This window comes from Odocoileus virginianus, chromosome 2 (genome assembly GCF_023699985.2).
Source record: "Odocoileus virginianus isolate 20LAN1187 ecotype Illinois chromosome 2, Ovbor_1.2, whole genome shotgun sequence".
Taxonomy (NCBI): Eukaryota; Metazoa; Chordata; class Mammalia; order Artiodactyla; family Cervidae; genus Odocoileus; species Odocoileus virginianus.
Window position 1 is genome coordinate 59,175,229 of NC_069675.1, and position 25,503 is coordinate 59,200,731.

Consider the following 25,503-nt stretch of genomic DNA (forward strand, 5'->3'; position numbering starts at 1 on the left):
AATCTTGGAGGGCAACCTAACTGGGAGGAAAAATAAATAAAACCCACAGATTACATGCCTAAAAGCAACTCAAGCAGAAAAGTACCCCAGACGCCCGCATCCGCCACCAGCAAGTGGGGGCAGAACGGAGAGGAGCGGTCAGCACTGCTTAGGGTAAGGACCCGGCCCGAATGCCCTGAGGGCAATTGAAGGGAACTAACGTGAGATAGCAACTTAAACTGTGGGATAGCAAGACAGAGAGAGAAAATTAACTGGCCCGAACACACTTCCGGCGGTTCGCAGAACAAAGGGACTGAGCAATTCCAGAGAAGAGCTAGCGGGCAGACCGGCCCATCCCCCGCCGGAGGCAGGAGGCAGGGGGGAGGGGAAAGGGGCAAACTCAGCCCCAGAGACTGCATCCCCTACCAAACTGCAAACACGCTTCCAGTCTCTAACCAAAGACTTCCTTGAGATTCTGGATGGTCGACATCCGCCAGGAGGGTCACGGCTAGAGGCCAGCTCCCAAGAACAGACACAAGGCGCACCCGACCAGCGCGTGGAAACTGAGGCTGGGACCACGGAGGGGATAAGGTGCATTGCACCTGAGGAGAGTGCGCCCGTCAAGTTCCTGGCTGCCTGAGCTGCTCCGGGGGCGGGGAAGGCACAAAACGCAGGCCCGCGCTTTTGTGGAATACCTGAAAACTGGAACCGCACACAACGCAGGGCCTGCTCCATATAGAGCAGCTGGGAGCTTGAGCAGCGTAGACAGGGAAAGCACACACCCGTGAGCGGGGGCAAACCCAGTGTGGCCGGAACAATGCGAGTGCTCCCCACACAGGCCAGTGACATTTGTCTGCAGCGCCCCTCTCTCCTGGCAGTACCACTGAACAAGTGAACCTGAACAAGAGACTACCTCTACCCGCCTGTCAGGGTGGAAATTAGACACTTAAGAGACTGGCAAACAGAAGCCAAATAAATAAAGAGAACCTCTTCAGAAGTGACTGGTCCAACAGATCAAAATTCCTGTAGATAACACTGACTACACCGGAAGGGGCCTAGAGATATCGAGAAGTGTAAACTGGAACGAGGAGCTATCTGAAACTGAACCAAACCCACACTGACTGCAACAGCTCCAGAGAAATTCCTAGATATATTTTTACTTTTTTTAATTAAAAAGAAAAAAAATTTCTTATTTTAAAATTTTTTCTCTTTTATTTTCTTTTAAAATTCCCTATTACTCCTCCATTACTCCTTAACTTTCATTTTCATTTTCACATATTTTTACTATTTTTTTAATTAGAAAAAAAATTTTTTCTCTTATTTTCTTTTAAAGTCCTCTATTACTCCTTAATTTTCATTTTCATTTCACTATAACCTTGCAAAAAAAAAAGAAGAGGCCCTATTTTTAAACCGAACTTCATATATATTTCTAAAATTTTTTGTGTTTTTATTTTTAATGTTGTATTTTGAAGAGTCTAACCTCCACTCTAGATTTTTAATCTTTGCTTTTCACTATTTGATATCAATATTGGACATTTAGGAATCCAATATTCAGTACCCATTTTTACTCAGGAGTGTGTTGATTACTCTCTCCCACTTTTGACTCTCTGTTTTCTCCCTCAGATCACCTCTATTTCCTCCCTCCCCCTTCTCTTCCCAATCCAATCCTGTGAATCTCTGTGGGTGTCTGGGCTACGTAGAACACTTTGGGAACAGATAACCGCGTAGATCTGTCTCTCTCCTCTTGAGTCCCCCTTTTTCTCCTCCTGCTCATCTCTATCTCCTTCCTCCCTCTCCTCTTCTTCATGTAACTCTGTGAACCTCTCTGGGTGTCCCTCATGGTGGAGAATCTTTTCACCATTAACCTAGAAGTTTTATTATCAGTGCTGTATAGTTGGAGAAGTCTTGAGACTACTGGAAGAATAAGACTGAAATCCAGAGGCAGGAGACTTAAGCCCAAAACCTGAGAACACCAGAAAACTCCTGACTACAGGGAACATTAAGTAATAAGAGACCATCCAAAAGCCTCCATACCTACACTGAAACCAATGACCATCCAAGAGCCAATAAGTTCCAGAGCAAGACATACCACGCAAATTCTCCAGCAACGCAGGAACATACCCTGAGCGTCAACATACTGGCTGCCCAAAGTCACACCTAACACATAGACCCATCGCAAAACTCACTACTGGACACTCCATTGCACTCCAGAGAGAAGAAATCCAGTTCCATGCACCAGAACACCGACGCAAGCTTCCCTAACCAGGAAACCTTGAAAAGCCAATCGTCCAACCCCACCCACTGGGTGAAACCTCCACAATAAAAAGGAACCACAGAGCACCAGAATACAGAAAGCCCACTCCAGACACAGCAATTTAAACATGATGAAAAGGCAGAGAAATACCCAACAGGTAAAGGAACATGAAAAATGCCCACCAAGTCAAACAAAAGAGGAGGAGATAGGGAATCTACCTGAAAAAGAATTTAGAATAATGATAATAAAAATGATCCAAAATCTTGAAAGCAAAATGGAGTTACAGATAAATAGCCTGGAGACAAAGATTGAGAAGATGCAAAAAATGTTTAATAAGGACCTAGAAGAAATAAAAAAGAGTCAATTAAAAATGAATAATGCAATAAATGAGATCAAAAACACTCTGGAGGGAACCAAGAGTAGAAAAACGGATACAGAAGATAGGATAAGTGAGGTAGAATATAAAATGGTGGAAATAAATGAAGCAGAGAGGAAAAAAGAATCAAAAGAAATGAGAATAACCTCAGGGACCTCTGGGACAATGTGAAATGCCCCAACATTTGAATCATAGGAGTCCCAGAAGAAGACAAAAAGAACGGCCATGAGAAAATACTCAAGGAGATAATAGCTGAAAACTTCCCTAAAATGGGGAAGGAAATAATTACACAAGTCCAAGAAACCAAGAGAGTCCCAAACAGGATAAACCCAAGGCGAAAGACCCCAAGACACATATTAATCGAATTAACAAAGATCAAACACAAGAACAAATATTAAAAGCAGCAAGGGAGAAATAACAAATAACACACAAAGAGATTCCCATAAGGATAACAGATGATCTATCAATAGAAACCCTTTAGGCCAGAAGGGAATGGCAGGACATACTTCAACTAATGAAAGAGAATAACCTACAACCTAGATTACTGTACCCAGCAAGGATCTCATTCAGATATGAAGGAGAATTCAAAAGCTTTACAGACAAGCAAAAGCTGAGAGAATTCAGCACCACCAAACCAGCTCTTCAACAGATGCTAAAGGATCTTCTCTAGACAGGAAACACAGAAAGGTTGTATAATCGTGAACCCAAAACAACAAAGTAAATGGCAATGGGACCATACCTATCAATAATTACCTTAAATGTAAGTGGGCTGAATGCCCCAACCAAAAGACAAAGACTGGCTGAATGGATACAAAAACAAGACCCCTATATATGCTGTCTACAAGAGACCTACCTCAAAACAAGGGACACATACAGACTAAAAGTGAAGGGCTGGAAAAAAATATTTCACGCAAATGGAGACCAAAAGAAAGCAGGAGTCACAATACTCATATCAGATAAAATAGACTTTAAAATAAAGGCTGTGAAAAGAGACAAAGAAGGATACTACATAATGATCAAAGGATCAATCCAAGAAGAAGATAAAACAATTATAAATATATATGCAGCCAACATAGGAGCACCGCAATACATAAGGCAAACACTAATCAGTATGAAAGAGGAAATTAATAGTAACACAAAAATAGTGGGAGACTTTAAAACCTCACTCACAACTCACAACTATGGACAGTTCAACTAAACAGAAAATTAACAAGGAAACACAAACTTCAAATGACACAATGGACCAGTTAGACCTAATTGATATCTATAGGACATTTCACCCCAAAATAATCAATTTCACCTTTTTCTCAAGTGCCCACGGAAACTTCTGCAGAATAGATCACATCCTGGGCCATAAATCTAGCCTTGGGAAATTTTAAAAAAATTGAAATCATTCCAGTCACCTTTTCTGACCACAATGCAGTAAGATTAGATCTCAATTACAAGAAAAAAAATTATTAAAAATTCAAACATACGGAGGCTAAATAACACGCTTCTGAATAACCAACAAATCATAGAAGAAATCAAAAAAGAAATCAAAATATGCGTAGAAATGAATGAAAATGAAAACACAATAACCCAAAACCTATGGGACACTGTAAAAGCAGTGCTAAGGGGAAGGTTCATAGCATTACAGGCTTACCTCAAAAAACAAGAAAAAAGTCAAATAAATAACCTAACTCTACACCTAAAGCAACTAGAGAAGGCAGAAATGAAGAACCACAGGGTTACTAGAAGGAAAGAAATCTTAAAAATTAGGGCAGAAATAAATGCAAAAGAAACTAAAGAGACCATAGCAAAAATCAACAAAGCTAAAAGCTGGTTTTTTGAAAAAATAAACAAAATTGACAAACCATTAGCAAGACTCATTAAGAAACAAAGGAAGAAGAACCAAATTAACGAAATTAGAAATGAAAATGGAGAGATCACAACAGACAACACTGAAATACAAAGGATCTTAAGAGACTACTACCAGCAGCTCTATGCCAATAAAATGGACAACTTGGAAGAAATGGACAAATTCTTAGAAAAGCATAACTTTCTAAAACTGAACCAGAAAGAACAGAAGACCTTAACAGACCCATCACAAGCAAGGAAATCGAAACTGTAATCAGAAATCTTCCAGCAAACAAAAGCCCAGCACCAGACGGCTTCAGGGCCGAATTCTACCAAAAATTTAGAGAAGAGCTAACACCTATCTTACTCAAACTCTTCCAGAAAATTGCAGAAGGTAAACTTCCAAACTCATTCTATGAGGCCACCATCACCCTAATTCCAAAACCAGACAAAGATGCCACAAAAAAAGACAACTACAGGCCAATATCACTGATGAACATAGCTGCAAAAATCCTTAACAAAATTCTAGCAAACAGAATCCAACAGCATACTAAAAAGATCATACATCAAGACCAAGTGGGCTTTATCCCAGGAATGCAAGGATTCTTTAATATCTGCAAATCAATCAATGTAATACACCACATTAACAAATTAAAAGATAAAAACGATATGATTATCTCAATAGATGCAGAAAAAGCCTTTGACAAAATTCAACATCCATTTATGATTAAAACTCTCCAGAAAGCAGGAACAGAAGGAACATACCTCAACATAATAAAAGCTATATATGACAAACCCACAGCAAGCATTACCCTCAATGGTGAAAAATTGAAAGCATTTCCCCTGAAATCAGGAACAAGACAAGGGTGCCCACTCTCACCACTCCTATTCAACATAGTTTTGGAAGTGTTGGCCACAGCAATCAGGGCAGAAAAAGAAGTAAAAGGAATCCAGATAGGAAAAGAAGTGAAACTCTCGCTGTTTGCAGATGACATGATCCTCTACATAGAAAACCCTGAAGACTCTACCAGAGAATTACTAGAGCTAATCAACGAATATAGTAAAGTTGCAGGATATAAAATTAACACACAGAAATCTCTTGCATTCCTATACACTAACAATGAGAAAACAGAAAGAGAAATTAAGGAAACAATACCATTCACCATTGCAACAAAAAGAATAAGATACTTAGGAGTATATCTACCTAAAGAAACAAAAGACCTATACATAGAAAACTATAAAACACTGATGAAAGAAATCAAAGAGGACACAAACAGATGGAGAAATATACCGTGTTCATGGATTGGAAGAATCAATATTGTCAAAATAGCTATATTACCCAAAGCAATCTACAGATTCAATGCAATCCCTATCAAGCTACTAATGGTATTCTTCGCAGAACTAGAACAAATAATTTCACAATTTGTATGGAAATACAAAAAACCTCCAATAGCGAAAGTAATCTTGAGAAAGAAGAATGGAACTGGAGGAATCAACCTGCCTGACTTCAGACTCTACTACAAAGCCACAGTCATCAAGACAGTATGGTACTGGCACAAAGACAGAAATATAGATCAATGGAACAGAATAGAAAGCCCAGAGATAAATCCACAAACCTATGGACACCTTATCTTTGACAAAGGAGGCAAGAATATACAATGGAAAAAAGACAACAAGTGGTGCTGGGAAAACTGGTCAACCACCTGTAAAAGAATGAAACTAGAACACTTTCTAACACCATACACAAAAATAAACTCAAAATGGATTAAAGATCTAAATGTAAGACCAGAAACTGTAAAACTCCTAGAGAAGAATATAGGCAAAACACTCTCGGACATGAATCACAGCAGGATCCTCTATGACCCACCTCCCAGGATATTGGAAATAAAAGCAAAAATAAACAAATGGGACCTAATGAAACTTAAAAGCTTTTGCACAACAAAGGGAACTATAAGCAAGGTGAAAAGAAAGCCCTCAGATTGGGAGAAAGTAATAGCAAACGAAGCAACAGACAAAGGATTAATCTCAAAAATATACAAGCAACTCCTGCAGCTCAATTCCAGAAAAATAAATGACCCAATCAAAAAATAGGCCAAAGAACTAAACAGACATTTCTCCAAAGAAGACATACAGATGGCTAACAAACACATGAAAAGATACTCAACATCACTCATTATCAGAGACATGCAAATCAAAACCACAATGAGGTACCATTACATGCCAGTCAGGATGGCTGCTATCCAAAAGTCTACAAGCAATAAATGCTGGAGAGGGTGTGGAGAAAAGGGAACCCTCTTACACTGTTGGTGGGAATGCAAACTAGTACAGCCGCTATGGAAAACAGTGTGGAGATTTCTTAAAAAGCTGGAAATAGAACTGCCTTATGACCCAGCAATACCACTCCTGGGCATACACACCGAGGAAACCAGATCTGAAAGAGACATGTGCACCCCAATGTTCATCGCAGCACTGTTTATAATAGCCAGGACATGGAAGCAACCTAGATGCCCATCAGCAGACGAATGGATGAGGAAGCTGTGGTACATATACACCATGGAATATTACTCAGCCATTAAAAAGAATTCATTTGAATCAGTTCTAATGAGATGGATAAAACTGGAGCCCATTATACAGAGTGAAGTAAGCCAGAAAGATAAAGACCAGTACAGTATACTAATGCTTATATATGGAATTTAGAAAGATGGTAACGATAACCCTATATGCAAAACAGAAAAAGAGACACAGATGTACAGAACAGACTTTTGGACTCTGTGAGAGAAGGTGAGGGTAGGATGTTTTGAGAGAACAGCATCAAAACATGTATATTATCATGGGTGAAACAGATCACCACCCTAGGTTGGATGCATGAGACAAGTGCTCAGGGCTGGTGCACTGTGAAGACCCAGAGGGATCGGGTGGGAGGTGGGAGGGGGAATCGGGATGGGGAATACATGTAAATCCATGGCTGATTCATGTCAATGTGTGGCAAAAACCACTACAATATTGTAAAGTAATTAGCCTCCAACTAATAAAAATAAATGGAAAAAAAAAAAAAAAGTTTTACATTTCTATGCCACCATCAATATATTCAAAGTATTTACACAAAAGAAAACACATGCCCACATGAAGATGTGTCCATGAATGTATATTATTCATAACAGCCAGAAACTGGAGGATTCCAAACATCTGTCAATTGATGAATGGATAAACAAATAGTAGTACTTCAATCAATACTACTTTGTAATAAAAATGAACAAGATATTAACACACGTTGTAACATCCATGAATTTCAAAAGCATTATGCTAAATGAAAGGAACCTGGGACAAGATGTTAATTCTGTATAATTCCATTTATAAGACATACTGGAAAAGGCAAAACTAAATAGAAGAAAATTAGATCAGTGGTTGTCATGGTTTTGGGGTATTGGGAAAGGATTAACTTCAAAAATACCCTAAAGGATGTTTAGCAGTGATGGAATTGTTCTATATCTTGATTGTGGTCATTCTACTGCCCCATGCACGTTAAAATCCATCAAACTATATACTTGGATGAATTTTACTCAATGTAAATTATACCTCCATCAACCTGACTTAAACTGCTTAGCTTTCCACTGGTAGTCAAAGCCCTCTACTATCTTTCCAACATATCTCCCACTCTACTCTTGGGCTTACCCACCCTAATACATTAGCTATATGGAATTACTTACATTTGTTATTATTAAAAACAACAGCAAAGGCATTAGCAGTCAATGTTTACTGGAACTGGCTCTAGTCAGATACAAAGATATGATAAAAAGAAAAGTGCTCCACATATATTATCTCATAAATCCTCACTACATCTTTAAGAGATTTTTATTATTATCCCCATTTAGAGATAGAAACTGAGGCCTAAATAAATTAAGAATTTGCCGAAGGTTCTTCAATGGCTCATGCATGACAAACATGGAATTTGAACTTAGATCTACCTAACTCCAAAACCTGACACTAAACTTCCTTCTTATGATTCCAATCAACATGTCTGCTCACACTGTTACCTCAGTGTATCTCTTTGCTTCAACTTAATCTGCTCTAATGGTTGTTGTTTAGTCGCTAAGTCATGTCCGACTCTTTTGCAACCATATGTAGCCTGCCAGGCTCCTCTGTCCACGGGATTTCCTGGGCAAGAATACTGCAGTGGGTTGCCGTCTCCTTCTCCAGGGGATCTTCCCAACCCAAGGACTGAACCTGTGTCTCCTGCATCAGCAAGTGGATTCTTTACCACCCAAGCCACCAGGGAAGCCCACTCTAATTGTGAAAAGCAAAATTTATATGCATGCCTCATCCATAAAGCTTTCCCAGACCTCATTCCCCAGCTGACAACCATGTCTTTCAAAACATTAAAAGCTTCAACAGCACTGAATTATTTCCTTACTTTATTATGATACTTTATATAATCTACCTCCTGTAATAGTTACTGATATAATTATCCTACTAGATATTTTACTATTTGAGGACCAGATAAAAGATTTTTTCACTTTTGTGTATCTCTGTTAACCTAACACAACTTAACTCAACATGAATTAATAGTGGCTGGAACATTAGTCTAGCCAGTAGTATCAGCAGATGTTAATGTTTTATTCTGCCCAAGGAAAGGTACCCTTACTTCTTAGTTTCTTAGAATCAACCTATATTTTATTACTATGCTATTCCTCTTTCCCCAAATTAAAATTCCAGATAAGAAAATGAAAAGCTAAAAATTGAGAGACTAACCCAAATCAAACACTCTGCTATTTTGGAATGAATTAAAAACTGGACCAAACTCCTGGGAAACCCACGGAAGCAAGTAGAACAGGAGTGGCATATAGACTTGATATACAGGGATACAGGGCTTCCCTTGTGGCTCAGCTGGTAAAGAATCCTCCTGCAATGTGGGGGACCTGGGCTCAATTCCTGGGTTGGGAAGATCCCCTGGAGAAGAGAAAGGCTATTCACTCCTGTATTCTGGCCTAGAGAATTTCATGGATTATATAGTCCATGGGGTCACAAAGAGTTGGACATGATTGAGCAGCTTGAGCAGGGCATTGCAACCCACTCCAGTATTCTTGCCAGGAGAATCCTTCGGGACAGAGGAGCCTGGTAGACTTGAGTCATGGGGTTGCAAACAGTTGGACATGACTGAGTGCTATACAGGGAAAATGTAACATGTCAGGGGAACAGGAAAAGTCATCAGTCGGGATGACAGCAAAGAAAACACAAAGTTGCAAATGTCTAGGCACATTCTTAACATTAAAAAAAGACATACAAAATGGGGAGGGAGGTGTTTGAAGTTTATAAAAGACTTAAGAGGCATAATAACCAAATGCAATATGTAGATCATGCAAGTTTTGTTCAAACAAATTATTGTAAAATGACATCTTAGGACAACTGGTAAGTTTTAAATAGGAATAAGTATTAGATGATAATAAGGAATTATTGTTAATTTTGCTGGTTTGATATAGATATGATATATAGTCATATATAAAAAAGTATCCCTCCCTAAGTTTTTAGAAATATATTCTTAAGTACTTAGGGATGAAATGTCACAGGGCCTCAAATTAACTACAAAATATTTTAACAGTAAAAGAAAAATGTTAATGATGGTTAAATACAGGTGATAAATATATGGGAAGTCCATAAATTATTTTTCTTTACCAAAAAGAATGCAATAAACTGTTATAGGAAAAAGTCTAGCCATAATTCCAATTCTTGTTCAAAAACTCTGGATGAGTTGATAGAATAAAGTAAAGGTTTTAAGAATACCGGCATTTTTTAGATTTGCTTCATTCTATTCCCCAGCTCATTGTCTCACTATTTAACATTTACCTTACTCTATATTATCACCCTGGTGGCTCAGATGATAAAGAATCTTCCTGCAATGCAGGAGATCTGGGTTCTATCCCCGGGTCAGGAAGATCCCCTGAAGTAGGAAATGGCAACCCACTCCAGTATTCTTGCCTGTAGAATTCCATGGACAGAAGAGCCTGGCAGGCTGCAGTTCATGGGGTCGCAAAGAGTTGGACTCAACTGAATGAATAACACTTTCACTTTCACTTTACTCTATATTGTTAGGTGTTAAGTCCTCTGCTGTGTTAGATGGTAAACTTCTTAGGGTAGTTACATGCATTATTCATTGATTTTTGGTACACAGAAGAATGTCATATATCAAAAAGGAAACTGGTGGAATGGAGCTGCTTTTGAATTTAGCTTGCATTTCACAACCATGAAGAAAATGGAGAATTTCTAAACAATAATTTTTCTCCACACAAAACTAGAAACTTAGAGGACATAACAGGTATGTCTGCACACAACTGTAAATTCCTTAAGTTTCTTAAAGGAGAAGCATAAAGCATATATGTTATCTACTAACTATGCCAGAGTTACTCACAGTGCAGTCTGGAGATTCCTGGGAGTCAGCTCTTTCAGGGAATATGTGAGGCAAAAACCATGTTCATAGTAATAGTAAGATTAATATAATTAACTTTCAGACTCTCATGATTGAATATTGGAAACTTTTAGGTGACGTGTGATGTAATTCTGAAGTCTAGTCGAGTGTGTTTATGTATTCTTTTTTTAAAAAATTTTATTTTTATTTGGAGGATAATTTCTCCACAATGTCATGCTGATTTCTGCCATATAACAACGTGAATCAGCCATCTACATACATATATCCCCTTCCTCCTGAGCCTCCCCCAACACCCCTGTCCCACCCGTCCCAGGTCGTCACAGAGCACCAAGCTGAGCTCCCTCTGCTATATAGCAACTTCCTACCAACTATCGATTTCACAAATGGTAATGTATATATTTCAATGCTACTCTCAATTCGCCCCACCCTCTCTTTTCCCCACTGTGTCAAATCCATTCTCTACATCTGTGTCTCTATTATTGCCCTGCAAACAGGTTCATCAGTATCATTTTTCTAGATGAGTTTTAAATTTTTTTAGTTTTAATTTCTTTTATAGTATTTACTGATAGCTATATCTGCATAAACAAAAGCTATTTGGGGGTCCTCAATTATTTTTAAGAATGTAAAGGGGGTCCTATGACCAAAATGTTTGAGAACTAAACATTAAACAAATGCAATCTTATTTTCTAATCACTCCTTTCTCATTGTCAACTTCAAAGATTTGTGTATTAATAGGCACCATTTATCTTGTCTTTTTATAATTTTTATGTGTCTACTGCTCTTGCCATCTCAGAATTTGAAGGATCCAAGTAGAAGGAAAAGCATATCAAAGTGCCTTGCTTTATAAGATTACTCTAAAAATGTTCTGGGGCAAAAGTATAAACTAAACAAAGTTTCAAACTCTCAAGTTATGAGATTTCTGCTTTCTCTCTAAAACATGTACTGAATATTTTACGGAAAGTAAAGAGTGAGAGATAGGTCAAAAGTGACTAGGCCTGATTAAGTGACATTTTTCTGAAGATACTTTCCCCGTGTAATTAAGAATTCTTTAGAAAACAGTGCTCCTTTTAATAACCTATTTAGAATGGGACGCAAATAAGAAACAAATACTGAAACGGAATATCTATGATGGAAATAACCCAGCACCTCAGGCTCTGTTTTTTAGCCTAAAAAATAAAGTAACACACTTTGTCACAAATAATTTAATTTTTCCCCTATTTGATCTTTATTTTCTCAATTCTATCTCTATAAGTCTTTCAAACTACAATATGTTTTGAAGAAGATACACAATTTTCAATGCAGAAGTAATTTTATATTAGCTGCATTGAAAATTGTGTATCTTCTTCATAATATAAAATTACTTCTATAAAGGGTCTCTCTTATCTTTGAAATCATCTTTCCTCATCCCTATCCTCAAATCCCTTAGGAAATGAAGATCAACTATTCGGGTGATCTGAACATTTGAGTTTTTCCCTAAATCCTGAAGAATTTTGACTTGTTAGAACTAACTGTGAAAATTCACAATGCTTTTAAGCAAAGCTTAATAATTTCCATAAATCATTACCTTAGATAACAGCTTGTCAAATAAGCTATCCATTATCGCTACAAGCTTAGCTGATATTTCAGCTATGTGGTCATGGTAGTCCTATAACGAGAAATAACATTGTACATTAAAGACCTGGGACACATCTAAAATACTTAACAATTAAGGAGTTAAATTTATGAAACTCCAGTAGAAAATACATGAAAAGGTACCTTAGTGATATGATCAAAATGCCTAAGCATACTGTATTGCTTAGGTTGCAGTCGAGCTTCAAAATGAGCCCGGATCACAGGAATGTAGTGCACAATTAACTGCAAACAGCGTGAAGAAAGAGCTGAAGATCCAGGGGATGGACATATCATGGAGGAAAAAAAGGTATTAGCTGACTTTAATTACTTATCAAATAATGTAAAAAACCAATTTCTACAGATCCACGTTTATTACATAAATGGAGAACACAGTGCCAGAAAGCAACATATTTCATTTTGTTTAAGAAAATCATTTGGTACTGAATGACGTAATGAATTATGCTAATTTTCCCAATGGACTCAAGTTGTGGGTAGAATGGCATGAAGAAGCTAAGACAACAACTGATTCTCATGACATTGATACCTTTTACCCCATACACACTTATGTACTTAATACATATTTTAACATTTTTTTAACAGTAGTGTAACTTCTAATAGCTTATATTTATTAGACTAAAAATTCCTTGCAACATTTCTCCAGAAGTTATTTTTCAATTATGGCAATACATAAAAAAAGTAAAGTAGAACTGCTACTTTTAGAGCCTTTGGTTAGAGGCACAAAAACACCACATATAATAAAAACCTAAGTATAGTGACATCACTGAAATGCCTCAGCATGTGAATTAAATGCAAGAATTCATACCCAGATTTTTTGTAGTTATTGTTTTTAGTCCGACAACTTGCAGTGCACCAGCTCCAAGAACTAACTGGCAACTTCTTGAATTGAAGTACTAACAAAGGAAGGAAGAGAAAAAACCAACAATTTATTAAAAACTACACTTTATATGCTGGCAATGTGTTAATTCTAGTAATACATTCCTCTTTCCTCCTATTCAAGAACAAAATGAATTTTTCTAGTAGGAGTAATTAGGGTTTGTTTATGTAATGACAGGGAGGAAAAAGGGTGTTTCCCAATAATTGTATTTACATTCTGATAGGAAAAAAGTTGAGAAATTCTAAAAATCAGTTGTTCAAAAATTAATCTTTAATTTGCATTCATAAAACTCGTTGTTTTAGTCATTGTAATTGGATATTTCTATTTTCAAAAGGATAACAAAATCTTTCTGGACTAAAATATGACAACTTTGGGATAGAATTAATTGCTAGATTAGGTATTTGAAAAAAATAAAGCCTTTTCTCTATCTAGCAGTTTAAAATATCTGTTAATATGAAATGGCTGAATATAACTATGACCACAGTTTCACTTCACATCAATGGTTCTGAAAGAATGATTTAAAGAAAAATCTCTAACCTTAGTGAGATGAATTTTGTAAAGTTCAGTGAATTCCTTCCATGCACATTTGAAACCAGTCCAGGTTTTTTGACCTAAGTGGCCTCAGTCATGTTCAGCACCTAATGAACAAATCATCTCCTGTCTCCAATGTCATTAACAACTCTATGAGGAATCACTAAATGCTGAGTGAGAAGAAAGCAGGTGGCCTTCAAATAACATGTTGTGAATAAACCACAGCCAAATGTCACAAAATTAATGTCTTAAAGATACCATGACCTTGAAATGTCTAAGAGTTGGAAGATTACTCACATCCTAATGTATCACTTCTTCCAACTATTTTTCCATAAGAATGAAATCATACATACCTTCAATAAGTCTGATAGACGAGTGAGCATGTCAGTAGTAACAGATGGGATATTATCCACACACTGGCAATATTCAAGGATAATTCTTATCAACAGCAATACAGTTCTACACCCCCCCCCAAAAAAAGAGAGAGAGAGATGAACAAGTAGGCACTCAAGAAAAATCCAACTGATTTCGCATACAAAAATCAATACTGATCCTGGCAACTGTTCAGTGATGTGTTTTACCTATAAGTAGAGCAAGTAGGGACTAGGGTAAGGTAACAGAAAACCTCTAGGGTGTAAAATTAAGGAGGCACTCAGTTTCAAGGTTGTGCAACTGCAGGGCATGCACTTTCATGACACTAAGAAAGGGTACTTCCTTAAATTTTGTGCTATGAGCACATCACTCTCTGTGGACACTTGCAATAAGTCAGTCTCTTCAGTAAGGCAGGTATCCCATTCCTTGACCAATTTAAAAATCCTTGGCCAACACTGAAAAAAGTTTAAGCAGTGTTTCTGATTATGTAGGTTATCATAAATGTTGAATTAAGGAAGGGCCTAGTCTAGATTTTCTTAGTGAGATAAAAGAGAAATTGTGGCTTCTCCTAAGAAGCTTATTGGTAAGTCACAAAAGGTTTTCCAAAGATGAGAAAGTTATCAGCTCATTAGCAAGATATGCCACAAGCTGAAAAGAGACACTACTGGGAGGTTAAATAAGGTTGAAATTAAGAGGGAAAGAGCCATTCATTACAGGACATCTAAATTCAATGAGATTCTGAGAAATGAGTGATCCATGTAAAATAATGTTATAAAAGTCTGAAAGAGAGAGAGCAGTGCTTCAAGGAGGAGAGTATCTAGCCTTTATAGCAGCTTAAATTATTAGACCATACATTACTCTCTATGTATAATCCTAGAGTCTGCTTTACTGGGCAGGAGTCCATTGTTATCTTTTGTAATCTTCTCACTGAATATACAATACTGCCCTTTTAGCCAGAGAGTTGAGCATTTTGGCAGTAGTCTCTTTGGCTTAAAAAGCAAGAAAGACAGATAGCTAGAGGGGACCATTTCCATTAAGTAAGGGAAGAGTAACAAGACACAGTCCTTCCTCAGTAGCCACAGGGGACTGATTCCAGGATACCCCATGAATACCAAAACCAATGCATGCTCAAGTCCTTTATATAAAATGGCATAGTAAAGTCTTCCCTCTATATCCATGGGATCTACATGCTGGTTAGTGGGATGCAGAACCCATGGATATAGAGGGCCAATTGCAATGGGTAATTAAGGAAAGAAATGACAACTAGATCGAAGGACTAAGATTACAGTGAGGTTGAAAAAAGTTTTGTCCTACCAGAAATGGAAAAGAATTCCAGAAAAGAAAGGAATGGAAGTTTTAGCTTACAATGGTTGTACTTTGGAGTTTTGGAGAATATACAGGTTGAGAAAAAGCATAAGTTCTATTCACACTAATTGAGTGCTTATTAGGTACCAAGAAAAATTAAAATGGTAAATGATCCCCATCTTTGAGGAATTCAGATAATAACCAAGGAGATACATACACAAATAAATAACTAATACACTGCAGAAAGAGCCATGATAGAGGCACACAGTTACAAGGGGAGGATCACTCATTTTTCACGGAGGGGATGGATATTTCAGATAAGACTCATTTAGTGACAAGAAACGAAGAAGAAAAGTGAAAAAGAATTCTGGTATAGATAATGGGAGCTAGATTTTTATTCTGTCTCCATGTGGGTAATTTCATATTAAATACTTAAACTTCTAAGCTTCAAGTCTCTTAACCATAGAAAGGGAACAATAATACCTGAAATGTCTATTTCATAGTGTGATTGGAGAGATCAAATGAGATCATATATATGAAAATACCTAAATTATAAGTGTTACTAAAGTATATGAAGATATTATCTTAAGTATCTATTAATAAAAGGCATACAGTCCTAGACAAACAACACTGGGATTTATATTTTTCTTAGTTAACCTGAATTTGAAATACTGCTATTGGTAAAAGAATAAAAGACCTAATGGCAAATGATGGTAATGGAAATAACTACCACTAACTATCAACTTCTTGTTAGGTGAACTAGAACTGTGCAAGATGCTTTACAGGAATTGCCTGTTTCACAATAATTCTAAGTACAGTAAGTACTATTTCCCACATTTTGTTTTACAAAAAAGAAACTGAGGCACACAGAGTAACTTGCCCAAAGTCACAAAATAATAGAGTTGCTGAGATTCAAACCTAAGCAGTTTGACTCCAGAGCTCACAACTCAATATGCTGCATATTGCACACCAAGAAAGTTGCAGGAAAAAAACAGCGAAAGAGCTTGATATATTTACATCAGACAGCCACTGTGGCACCCTTGGATGTACCTCAAAGTTCTTGTTATATGAGAAAAATCAACCAACCCCTTTTTTATTTAGCCAGTATAGTCTCTAATGGATACAGAATACTACAAAATAAAAAGTAATCCATAAAATTTATTTAAAATTCTTTGTAAGATTTACAATTGTTCATCTAAAATTTCCAGTTCACATCAAAGGGTAACTAGAAGACCTATGTTTTAAATACTTGACTCAACTAATAAAGAAAAATGTGTCACTCACCCAACTACAGCATACTGTTGCCCCTCAACAGTAAGAACTTCAGCTGGTTTTCTATCTTCTGTAGCTAGAGAGTTAAAGCAAATAAAGAGACATGGGTATAAGATGAAACAAAATACTTTATAAAAAATTTAAACTAGGAAAAAAACTGAAAAAAGTTCCTATCTAAGGCCTGGAACAACCTCATTTTTGCAAATAAATCTACTTCTTAGAAAACAATTTAGCACAAGGTTAGTAAAGTATATTGGATTTGGAATCAGATAAATCTGAATTTGAGTTCCAGTATCACCAATTACTGGATAAATGACTTCGAACCAATTACTTCTTTTGAGTCTCGGTATCTGTATCCATTAAACATAGACAACAATATCTATCTTTAAGGGTAGTTGTCAGAGAAAGACATAATGCTTACAAACTGTCTATCCTCTAGGTCTGGTACATGGCAGATGACTGATAAGAAGTAAAAGAAGAGTGTTATTAGTCTGGAAAGGCATAACTAGCATTTCAACTGGTTTTCTTTATTATAATCTTTAGAATACAAGTTAATACCTAAATTCGGTGGAGAGATTATATATTTATTTTTTATGATCTTTATCCAAAAGTTACTTTATTTTCAGCACATGGTATTTTTTATCATTAATAAACAAAATTCAGTATGTTGAAGTGAAAAGAACAGTGGACTGAATTACTCTCTTGAATCAGCCAATTAAACAGAGTACCATGGGCAAGTAAGTCAAAATGATTCTGTAAGTTTCAAGCCCCTTTGTTCTAAGACATTAAATATCTACATCCTCATTTCTTTCAAGTAAAGAAATTCAGTGTGATATAATTTCTAATCACAATTCACTCTATATGTCAGATTAAAGTTTCTTAAGGACTGGGGTTGTATCTTAACCAACACTCAATACTGCAGAGAAGTGACTTAGCACAGTACTTAAAAAAGGGCCCTAACATCAGTCTGCCTGCAGTTGGATCCCAGCTCTACCACTTTCTAGCCATGTAACCTTAGGTATGTTGCTTAACCTCTTTGTGCCTCAGTTTTCATATCTGTTAAATGGGAATACTACAGCTCATGGACCTGTAAATGAGATAACAATCTAAAGTGCTAGAACAAACTGTCTAGCATCAGTAAGCACTAAATTAACATTTACTGCTATCCATTAAACTTCATCTCCCCAATGCCTTGCTAAGTAGCTAGTAACTGAATAAATGGATGATAGGTGAATGAATATAACCCAGGATCCTTAACTTTGCATGAACTAGTAAAATATTAATGAATTTCTAATAGCATATACTTTCTTCCTGGTCAGAGAAAAACAAAAGACAGAGCAGGGTTTGTAAGAGAAACTTTCTACTGTCCGTATCCTACAAAGAGGAAGTGAAAATAAATAGTTCACTCTGTGGGGAAAACACATGATAAATTAAATCACTTTTAGAGTTATGATTTTAATTCAAAACTAGAATGTGTTCAGGATAGTGAACTCCAAGAGTATGAGCTCTCTAGGGATAAGACATGTCTCAGTCATCTAGCATAACACCTCACACAGTGGAAAAGTCAATCAAATACAGCTTGAAAGAACAGATGGGTAATAGGTCCTATAATTTTAAGTTTGTGATTTAGGATGATCAGAGTGTCTTATTTTTCTTTCAGTCTTTTCCACATAAACACTTTCTTTGCTAAAATCATACAATCAATTTAAAAATTGTGACCACCACCCAACATTGTTATCTACTAAAAATGGTCACTAAACAACAGAAATTTACTCGATTTCTTCAATTTCTCCCTCTACTATATTTGAATTACTCTAATTTTCACCTGTTCTTCACCCCCTCTCATTACAGTGGGCAGAGGGAGCCCCTCTCTTGAACTGTAGATTCAATTCCAGGGGTCCTACCCCTACAATCACTTTATGTCACTTTTATTTTAAATCAACCTTCTTCCTCTTTCTATTAAGCATAAACATATAATTCAGTTTCTCTTATCTTAAGACTCTTCTCTCAATTCCCTAAGTGAATTTAAAGGTAATAGTCTCTCTAATAGCTCTTGTGTCTCTAGCTGCCACTTCATCATTTACTTTCCCTTCGGAGCCAAACTTGAAAGGCCTGTTTGAAAAGGTACCTTACACTTGTCTACCCTTCCTTACCTTTTGAATTACTCAGCAATGAACTACAATCTGGCTCTATCACTCCACTGAATTAAAAAGACTGCAAATTATCTCCTATCAAAGGTCCCTATCAGTCTTTCTCTTGCAATACAGCTGCATTTTATGGTACAGTATACAATTTAAAAATATTTCTATGTAAAACTATTAAACTTTCATTAAATGCATAAAAACTGAAAATGCAACTGCTTCCTTCATTAAAAACATTCAAGAACTTCATAACTACAACACATCCTGGTATTACACTTTAACTGACATATAAAAATATTTCTAGCTATTGTGTATCTTTCACAAGAAACCTGATTGATATTTAATACCAATGACAATTTTCTTCTTGAAACTCTAATTTTTTAACTTTTGTCTTCTAGATTGTCCTGCCTCCCTGCCCTTCCTTTGTAGTCTTCTTCACAGTTTTCTTTTTCTATGGTTCTTTACATTTTGGTTTTCTCTATCATATCACTACTACATTACTTATGATTGCTAATAAATATATTTTTCATTAGACTTAGCCCTTTTAAAGTAAAATTATACCTCTTACCTACGTCTCAATATCTGACACATATAAGTTTACCAGTATAATACATATTCTCTAAACAATATAGTATAGTGATTAAGAACACAGCTATGAAATTACATAAAGTTGGTTTCAAATCACAGATCTTCATTTGTACCAAATTCCTTAACCCCTGGAAGCCTCATGCCTCTTCAATATTAAACAAGGTAAAAATAGTATCTTTATCATAGGTTGTTGGGAGAATAAATGCATGTAAAGCGCTTGGTCCAATGTTTGGAATATGGTTAATATTCAGTAAGTATTTAAAAGTATTATAAATTGCCAAATACTTTTCAAGTCAACTACTTACTAACTAAGCTGGGAATATGAGTTCTAAGGTTTCCAACAGGTACTATCAATTAAAAAAAATATTAAGCACTCTTACAAAATGAAAAAAACAATATAAAACTGAAACAGAATGTGTGAAAGAGTACACATACCCCCTGATTTTTTTTCAGGTAAAGCAATCTTTCCATCTGATATAGAATCAACAAGATCCTGAAATTCTGCAGGAACATCAGCTTGCTTCCAGCGTTCATTGTCTAAGAGAAGGCTATTCAAAAGTAAAAAGAAAGATAAACTTTAATAATATTTCAACCCTATCTCCTAGGGTAAAAAGAAAAGGAAAAGCCAAGTGAGTACTTAAGATTTATATAATTAAGACTACATGTATCTTAGTTAAATTCAAGTAGAGCCCATGCAATACAAGGCATTTGACTTTCTAAACAGTAATGGTCATTAGCTGTTGCTAGTACGTGAGACTTTTAAAAAGTGCTGAGCAGCTTAATAAACTGAGGTCATTCATAAATAGTATAAATAGTTTCAGGAAATATTTCCCTTTTTATATCTCTTAGCCTAGTCAAGAAGAATGGTAAAACATAATTAACTTCGAGTGGGAAACCAAAAGTCAATCTATCAGGATAAGTACTTTCACAGAAATAAACATTCTAACTCCACTTTCAAAAGTCAAGAAATGGTGATTTAATTACACAATGTCTATAATTTAAAAGAAAAACAACTGTCAGGGGTCTTAATTGGCCAATCAATGAAGTTTCGTCTTTTAAATATAACCGTGTTTTATAAAGTAAAGGGGGAATAAATGAGCAGAATGGACATGGTAATAATACCTGAGTTTGGTTTTTCTCTCTTCATGAAACCTATTTACAAATTTATTTGCTTGGCTCTGAAGTGCTCCAAGTAATGACATGCTTTTTCTTCCACATATCTGTTCAGTTTCTAAAATGAATGTTTCCATTAATCTGGAAAGTGATATGAATTCCGTGGAATTTAGCTTCTCAAGAAAACCATCCTAAATTTTAAGGATAACAATATTCATGAGTTAGTATAATACAAAATATGGAATAGCTATAAAACCAACTTAAACAACATTAATATTAATTATTTTATAATATTTATACTAATTCCTAAAAATTATTTTAATATAATTTTTAATGAAATTTCCCCAATACTTTAGTCCCAGAAATCAAGCATTAAAAGTTTAAGATGTCTAAATTTTATTTTGATCCCTTTAAGATAAAGTAACTCAAATAAATTCAGGTCATACTACACAATTTTCATAATACTGGAGAACAACTACATTATTTGGTCAATAATACACATATATATGTATAAAAATAGCATGTTAATTTCAAATAATTATTGAGTTAAGTCTTTTAATCATTTATTTGAAATTCAAGTTTAAGTTTTACTATTTCTTTTATTTGGATTATTTTGCATTTCAGCACCTCCCTAATAGACCACACCAGTACCTTATTAAGTGTTAAAAATATAGTATGCGTTATGCAGAATATAGGGATACAAGCAAGGATATATTCTAGATTTTCAAAGTAATTTTACTATGTAAAAAAATATCTAAACTTTATCAAAACAAATAACCTTAGCTCTTGACATGAGAAATTTGACGGCTCGATCATGGCATATATCTGAGGCACTATATAATAACTCCTGGATATTATTTGCCAGCTTTCCTAGCTCTAAGTCAGTTAATTTCACATCTTCATTGACCCTGAAAATGACAAAAAGAGATTAAGTCAAGAAAAGTTGTAAACACACTGATCTCCACAGATGACACACCAGTAAAAAACAAAAAGCTGTAAAATTTACATTTAAGGGAAAATTCTGTTTTGATGTATCACACAGTTTTAATTTTGTGGCAGGGCATCATATAAGCAAGTTCAGATAGTACAAATAAATTTCTCCCTAATCTTGAATAATCTTCTCTCTCTGTTGTAGTGTTTTTAATACTTAATTCAGACTCTGGAAATTCTGCAAAAACTATAGCAAAAAACAAACAAACAAAACAAAACATTAGGTACAAGGTTCTATCTATGGCAGGCTGTGCACAGGTTGCCCAGGATGACATAGTGGAAGGAAGAGGAAAGAAATGGAAGGAAGGAACAAACAGGCCTGCTTTTTACTTATAATTATGAATTATAAGTTATGAATTCTAATTATGAATTGACAGATCAACTGAACTAGTGTTTCTTGAGCACTTATTGTATTTAAGTACTAGACACTGGAGGGAATATGTTTTCTTAAGGAAATTAAAATTAAATAGGAGTATATATAATATGTAATGCATTTATTCCAATTTTGAGGAAGAAATGTAAAGACTTTTTGTCTTTTTATGCATTTCCCACCCCCCCTAGAGCATGTATAAAGACCACGGATTTTGTGCCAAAAATTCAGCTTAGTGTTAAAGTGAAGTGTCTTAGCATAATTTTTCTACCTGGTGGCTCAGCAGTAAAGAATCTGTCTATCAGTGCAGGAGACGTGAGTTTGTTCCCTGGATTGGGAAGATCCCATGGAGAAGGAAATGTCAACCCACTCCAGTATCCTCGCCTGGGAAATACCTTGGACAGAGAAGCCTGACAGGCTACTGCCCATGGGGTTGTAAGAGAGTCAGACACGACCTAGTGACCAGAGAACGACAACTTTCAAAGACATTTCAAAGAGGAAGTGATGTCTATTAATTTGAGGCAAACTACTGGGTTAAGGTATTGAAGAAAGCTGTTATCTGCTATCCTTTAAAGTTATGTCATAAAGTTTATTTACTAGTGCTTAAAATAATAGAGGGATCAATATTTTTAAAACACTTTCAAATACAGTATCTTACTTGGCTCTCACACTCTGAGGCAGACAAACTCCTACTTAACAGATGAGGATACTAAATTTTGAAAGTTTAAGTGATCTACCCAAGGTCACAAGGTTGAAAGCGTGAGACTAGAACCCAGAATTAGTCTAATTCTATTTCTAACCTGCTAAGCTATGGCAGAAAGTGAAGAGGAACTAAAAAGCCTCTTGATGAAAGTGAAAGAGGAAAGTGAAAAAGTTGGCTTAAAGCTCAACATTCAGAAAACCAAGATCATGGCATCTGGTCCCATCACTTCATGGCAAATAGATGGGGAAACAGTGGAAACAGTGGCTGCCTTTATTTTTGGCAGCTCCAAAATCACTGCAGATGATGACTGCAGCCATGAAATTAAAGGACACTTACTCCTTGGAAGGAAAGTTATGACCAACCTAGACAGCATACTAAAAAGCAGAGACATTACTTTGCCAACAAAGGTCCGTCTAGTCAAGGCTATGGTTTTTCCAGTGGTCATGTATGGATGTGAGAGTTGGACTGTGAAGAAAGCTGAGTGCCGAAAAATTGATGCTTTTGAACTGTGGTGTTGGAGAAGACTCTTGAGAGTCCCTTGGACTGCAAGGAGATCCAACCAGTCCATCCTAAAGGAGATCAGTCCTGGGTGTTCATTGGAAGGACTGATGCTGAAGCTGAAACTCCAGTACTTTGGCCACCTCATGAGAAGAGTTGACTCACTGGAAAAGACCCTGATGCTGGGAGGGATTGGGGGCAGGAGGAGAAGGGGACGACAGAAGATGAGATGGCTGGATGGCATCACCGACTCGATGGACATGAGTTTGAATAAACTCCGAGAATTGGTGATGGACAGGGAGGCCTGGAATGCTGAGATTCATGGAGTTGCAAAGAGTCAGACACGACTGAGTGACTGAACTGAACTGAAGCTTCCTCTATTCCAACATTTACTCCTATAAACAGCCCAAGTGCTATTTCAGTACCACCTCCCATAAAGCTGGGAAGTTTGAGCTTCATAAATTAATTTATTTGATTATTTATAATTTTGCTTTTAAAAAAGATTTTTAAAATTTTAAGTCTAATTGGACCTCTTTACTGTTAACAGGAAAAACAAAAAAACAAAAAACTGCTCACAAACATGAACCAGTGTCTGGTTACATATACAAAAGAGTTGAAAGCAGGATCTCAAAGAGGTATTTGCACACTCATGTTCACAGTGGCACTATTTAGAACAGCCAAGGGATGGAAGCAATCCAAGAGTCCACTGACAGATAAATAGGTAAAATGTGGTATATACCTACAATGGAATATCATTCGGCCTCAAAAAAAGAAGGAAATTCTGACATGCTACAACATAGATGAAACTTAAAGACAACTCTGTGCTTAGTCACTCAGTCCTGTCCGACTCTTTGGGACCCAATGGACTATAGGCCGCCAGGTTACTCTGTCCCAGGATTCTCCAGGCAAGAATACTAGAGTGGATTGCCATTTCCTCCTCGAGGGGATAGTCCCTACCCAGGGATCGAACCTGAGTCTCCTACATTATCTGGTGGGATCTTTACCACTAGCGCCACCTGGGACACCCGTAAAGACATTATGCTAAACAAGATAAGACAAAAGGACAAACAGTGTATGATTCCACTTATATGAAGTACTTAGAGTCAATGAACTAATAGAGATACAAAGTAAAAGGGTAGTTGCCAGGGAATTGGTAGGGGAGGATATGGGGAGTTACTGTTTAATGTGCACAGGGTTTCAGATTTGCAAGAAGAAAAAGATCTCGAGACTGGTTGTACAACTATGTGAATACATTTACCACTACTGAACTGTGCACTTACAAATGGCTAGGATGATAAACTGCATGTGTTTTTTTAACCACAATTTAAAATAAAAAATTTTTTAAAATCTATACTACTTTCTAATCCTATCCATTATTTTTTCTTTCCCATTTCCTGTCTGGGAGATTATTTACTCTTTTGTGTCGGTATTTACATTGCAATAAACTTACAAAGCTGTAGGTTATTTTGCTAATGTAAGAAAACAAAGAAAATCTACCACTAACAAAGATACAAAAATCAGACATCATTTCTGCATGTACTGTATCTGTGACACAATTATATACTGCAAAAACACCTGACACAGGGAAGAACTAGTTAGGGTTAAATGTATAAATACATTCAATCAATCCATTGCCCCTTTGGCAATGGAAAGTGGGGAGTTTCCAGACGTTTATGTACCTATGAAACACAGAAGCAACAATTTATAAATGCTCTGTAATCATGCTATGGGAGCATGTCATTGTGGAAAGCCAGAGAAGCTCTGAAGTGCATAGCGAGCCACAATGGAGGTGGGAGGGGTGGGTTAAAATCTGAGACTGCATTTGATTTAAAGGAATCTCAAATAGTACAGGCACATTTTCCAGCTATCTTTTAATATCTCTTCTCTCTTCTGCCACAGTAACCATTTTAGCTATCAAATAGCCAACAAGCTGTACACTATTTCTCAAGCCTCTCTTACAGCTAGATATAGACATGTGAAAATATTCTAGCCACTAGAATGTGGGATTGCAAATTCTGGATTGTGCTCTTAAATAGAAAGGAAAAATATGGACAAGTTTATGTGATAATAACAAGAGAGCTAACGAAGCTAAAATATATACAGATTTGTAACATCTAAGGCATCTTGGGAGAACAATAAAAGGTAAGAGAAATTATCAGATATTAAGGCTAATTAAAAAGGTATCACAACTAATATAAAATGGTACTGGTGTGAAGAAAGACAACTAAACAAAACAGTCTAGAAACAG

The 25,503-nt window shown here is 36.2% G+C and overlaps 1 protein-coding gene across 4 annotated transcripts in view; it reads right to left on the reverse strand.

Annotated features, from left to right (window-relative positions):
• Positions 1-25,503, reverse strand: part of VPS54 (VPS54 subunit of GARP complex) — a 97,296-nt gene that overhangs the window by 13,860 nt on the left and 57,933 nt on the right. For 3 of the 4 annotated variants that reach the window (XM_020916219.2, XM_020916218.2, XM_070480153.1), the window contains 8 exons: positions 21,473-21,602; positions 20,704-20,885; positions 20,017-20,129; positions 16,865-16,928; positions 14,257-14,362; positions 13,301-13,388; positions 12,622-12,743; positions 12,431-12,511 (listed from right to left, as the gene is read on the reverse strand). In XM_020916219.2, the coding sequence (XP_020771878.1) occupies positions 12,431-12,511; positions 12,622-12,743; positions 13,301-13,388; positions 14,257-14,362; positions 16,865-16,928; positions 20,017-20,129; positions 20,704-20,885; positions 21,473-21,602 (886 nt within the window). Of the gene's footprint in view, positions 1-12,430; positions 12,512-12,621; positions 12,744-13,300; positions 13,389-13,909; positions 14,011-14,256; positions 14,363-16,864; positions 16,929-20,016; positions 20,130-20,703; positions 20,886-21,472; positions 21,603-25,503 lie in introns of those variants that run through there. The other variant, XR_011492671.1, reaches the window with a different exon arrangement.